The 4,600-nt window shown below is 43.5% G+C and overlaps 1 protein-coding gene across 1 annotated transcript in view; it reads left to right on the forward strand.

The window, feature by feature from the left end:
- Positions 1-2,417, forward strand: part of rngtt (RNA guanylyltransferase and 5'-phosphatase) — a 159,430-nt gene extending 157,013 nt beyond the window's left edge. Inside the window, 3 exon segments of the mRNA XM_029677151.2 lie at positions 730-853; positions 2,153-2,188; positions 2,191-2,417. Of these exon segments, the coding sequence (XP_029533011.2) occupies positions 730-853; positions 2,153-2,188; positions 2,191-2,318 (288 nt within the window). The 3' untranslated portion in view covers positions 2,319-2,417.
- Positions 2,418-4,600: the final 2,183 nt, after the last annotated feature.

Raw genomic sequence — 4,600 nt, forward strand, 5'->3', positions numbered from 1 at the left:
TCAAACAAACCCACTCTCAACACCCTTTTTTTCCCTCCACACACACACACAGCTACCTCCCTTCCCTGTTGAGTACCCAGATGCCCTTCTCTCCAAGAGCAATCGGGCTCTTACTTAGGGCTTGGTCTTGCCAGTCAAGGTGTTGTGCTCCTGGCAGGGCTGCCCACTCCCTGGCGCCTGCCGCCCCTTCATCTGCTCAGGGGCAGCCTGGCAGCGGGCCCAGACCAGTCATCTGAGCCCCACCCAGCTTGGCCCTAGAAGTGTGATCTCTGCCCCACTCTCACTCACTCTTCTTAAACACCACCTCACCCATGTAGATGGATATTAAATCATTGAACAGTCAATATCAGTGGAACTTAAGACCAAAGCGATGAGAGCTTCGTACTGAAGTTTGGCTCATCCGATATCACCTTTGACTTTACATTAGTAGAAAGTGCCTGTTTGATTTGCTGTTAAGGAATCCAGCTACTAAATAGCACAAATGGTAGTTTTTTTAAACAGATTCTAGGTAATCAAGCTCATCACAAATGGGCAACAGATGACACAAATACCGGTCCTGATATGCAGTGTTCAATTGTACATACAGTGTACACACTGTCAAACTATTACTGCTGTATAATGTAAGTCCCAATATTGTGACCGGAGGACCAGAATTATTGTAGTCAATAATATACTATAAATGTTGACCTTCTAAACCAACCACCTTGACTCTCCTCTCTCCTTCTATAGGCCTCCAAGGAGCTGAAGCAGTACGACAACAAGATCATCGAGTGCTCCTTTAACAACAACACCTGGGTGTTCATGAGACAGAGGGTAGACAAGAGCTTCCCCAACTCTTACGACACAGCCATGGGTGAGTGTGCAGGGTGTTCCCCAAAATGTTTGCCATACAAAAGCAATGCTATTTGGCTGCCAGCTGGTGTTTATTGGACACACTGGGTGAGAGCATGCCTGCCTGTCCTACCTGGCTGCCTGACTGACTGCCTGGCTAGCCCTGGAGCAATCTGTATTAATATCTGCAGCCTCTTTATCTCTGTCTACAATAAGACAATTACTGGGCCTATTAGATTAATGGCTTAGTTCATCTATATTTCAAACACACATCCTGTCTTACTTTTGTGTGTGTGTGTTGGTTCTTCTATCCTCGTGAAGACCTCACGACTATAGTAAAACACGAAAAAATGTCCCACATCCCCATGAGAACAAAGGCTATTTTAATCTTAGGGTTTATGGTTACAATTAGGGTAACAGTTAGGGTAACGGGTTAGTGTTTAGGGTTATGGAAAATATTATTTTGAATGGAAATCAATTTTAGGTCCCTACGAGGATAGAAGAACTGTGTGTGTGTGCGCCCAAGAGAAAAGAGATTACACTTGCATGTAAGAAGAGCAACTTATTCTCTTTGTGTACGTTGTTCATTATTCAGTTTTTCTTTTATTGTAGCAATGTCCACTGATGGTATACCATACTCTTTCCTTTTGCCTTCTCGGTTTCCCAACTGTTTGTCGAATGCTTGAATTCTGCCAGCCTTCTAGCTGCAAATGTCAAGGGAGCCTAAACATAGAAAACATATATTTTGAAGTTCCTGAAACTCCCTCAAATGAATCTGAGTATTTTTGGAAGGTTACCGTGTATTAGAGTTGCTGTAATATCGGTTAACCCAGAACTGAAGTCCTGCGTACTTGGTCAGTTTCTCGATTTCATTTGTTGTCCAAACGTGCTAAGAGAAGAGGTAGAACCAGAAGGAAGAGCTCCACCCTCTCTCTTTGCAAGTCTATGGATCCCCCGTCCCCTTTCTGAAATTTGAAAGATCCTAAGACGTGCGAAATCGTGATTTGTCCAAATAACCAGTGACAAAAAACCCAAACGGAACTAATGTTGCTCGGTTTCTCAAGCATCTGGTTGTATCATGAAAGATCTATGGTACCATTCATGTTTATGTGGTCTGTCCACGAGAGATTAGAGTTTCTGCTGTACACTTGTGCCCTGGGGTAGGGCATAAAAGGAAAAGGTTTAAAACTACCTGGACTTTTGGTATTTTTTGTCTGTGTAGCTGCAGAAACGGCCTGATTTCGAGGTGGACCAAGCCCAGGAAGAGTCCATCATCATGTCTGAGCTAACTTCCTGTCTGTGTCTCTCTCTTCTCTTCCAGCTGTGTGTAACAGCATCAAGTATCCTGTCACGAAGAAAACCTCTATGAGTTTCTGGACCGCTGTGCCCTGGGAGCCCAAGGACAGAACCGGAAACGCCCCTCTGACCCAGACACGGAGCTCATGCCCCCTCCCGCTCCAAAGAGACCCAACCGGGCTGCACCGTAGAGCACCACACAGCGGGAGTGGGCTGGGCCAGTGTAGAAATGTGTGTATGTGGCTTGCAGAGGAAGGTCCTTCATGGCTACAGCGCCGTCCCCCCCCCCCCCCCCCTCGTCCCGTCGCCGTTCCCCCTCAGTGACACAGACATTTGGAAAGCCCCTCTTATCTCTGACCATTTGTTTGTCGGCCTCGAAAAGGCTTTCTTAATTAAAGACTTTAAAAAGATCTGATTGAATTGCTTAGAGATCCCCTTAGGTATCCCCATGTAGCACCCCTTCTCACTGTAATTGCTATGGTACTTTAAAAGGATTTAAAACAAACATAATGTTGAATTTTGATTTTATTTTTTTATTTCCCTTTTCTTAAGGATCTCCCAACTAATCTATTGGTCAACTACAGACAAATTGGTATTATGACTACAGCAGCACCTGACTATGCAGATCTTGTAAATGTTTTGTCTAGCTATTTGTATTTGGGAGGGTGGTAATCAGATGGGAAACAAACAATCATCTGATGCCTCCTCTCCACCCTTTCTCGATCTCCCAACAATGACGTGAAGGAACTCACAAGCACATATTTCAATGTATTGTTTTAGTAGCAAGAGAGGGCTATTCCTCTGACATATTCTGACACATGTAGTAGTTGACAACATTAGTAACCATGACAGGCATTATCCTCAGCGGGTGTGTAACAAACGCACCCTGCCTCCACGTTGCGTTACCATGTCGTCAGACCCCAGAATAAACTCGGCAACCGCTTGGGAAATGTGATGATAGAAGCACGCCGCTCCTCCTGTGTTTTTCCATTTTGTATTTTTCTTCTCTAATGTGTGTAGGACAATATTTCAACCCTTGACCCCCAACCCCTGCTTTTGTAACAGCTCCTCCCCTTAAGGACTGCCCTGGTTCATAACAGAATATGACTAGTTTACTGCATTTGTTTTTATCCATTAAAGCAGTACATGTGAAAAGGGAACATATTTTCATCAGCACTTGTTCATACTCACTTATTTCCTGCTGATTACAGACGACTGATTCCATGTTGCTCGATCTTAAAATGAAATACCATTTGAGGAATATTCCTTTGTGTTTCTGTCTCTCTGTGTGATTGCATGTGTATGATGTTTTGCGTATTTCTGGTCTATTTGGTTGTATTGTTGTCTGCCTAGTGTGTGTGTGCGTCTGTGTTTCTGAATGTTTCTGTCTGTTTGTGCCCTTCTTGCAGCAGGGGAACAGACAGAGGGGGGTAGATGAGTTGTACTGCCAAGGCACTTTCCCCTCTTGCAACACATGAAAGCTGCTCAATCCTCATCAAAGCCACACTACCTTTTGTCTTGTATTCGACTGCCTCAGAGATGTAGTCATTCACATACAGCTGGAGGCCCACACACACGCACATAAATAATCATTAAGAGGCTTGATTTGGAGGTGATTGTGCCATGGACTATAGACTGAGAAAGAAACCAATCAAGTTGCATTTGTCACATGCTTCGTAAACAACAGGTGTAGACTAACAGTGAAATTCTTACTTACCAACAATGTACAATGTTTTGTTTTTTATGAAATAGTGGCACAAGGAATAAATACATGAATAATGAGTAAAAATAACATGGGTATAGGCCGTATAGGCAGTACCATGACGATGTGCAACGATACGAGGTAATTGCCGTAGCTACAGTGGGGCAAAAAAGTATTTAGTCAGCCACCAATTGTGCAAGTTCTCCCACTTAAAAAGATGAGAAAGGCCTGTAATTTTCATCATAGGTACACTTCAACTATGACAGACAAAATGAGAAGAAAAAAATCCTGAAAAAAACATTGTAGGATTTTTAATGAATTTATTTGCAAATTATGGTGGAAAATCAGTATTTGGTCACATACAAACAAGCAAGATGTCTGGCTCTCACAGACCTGTAACTTCTTCTTTAAGGGGCTCCTCTGTCCTCCACTCGTTACCTGTATTAATGGCACCTGTTTGAAATTGTTATCAGTATAAAAGACACCTGTCCACAACCTCAAACAGTCACACTCCAAACTCCACTATGGCCAAGACCAAAGAGCTGTCAAAGGACACCAGAAACAAAATTGTAGACCTGCACCAGGCTGGGAAGACTGAATCTGCAATAGGTAAGCAGCTTGGTTTGAAGAAATCAACTGTAGCAGCAATTATTAGGAAATGGAAGACATACAAGACCACTGATAATCTCCCTCTATCTGGGGCTCCACGCAAGATCTAACCCCGTGGGGTCAAAATGATCACAAGAACCACACGGGGACCTAGTGAATGAC

The sequence above is a fragment of the Oncorhynchus nerka genome, linkage group LG13, assembly GCF_034236695.1.
Source record: "Oncorhynchus nerka isolate Pitt River linkage group LG13, Oner_Uvic_2.0, whole genome shotgun sequence".
Classification (NCBI taxonomy): Eukaryota; Metazoa; Chordata; class Actinopteri; order Salmoniformes; family Salmonidae; genus Oncorhynchus; species Oncorhynchus nerka.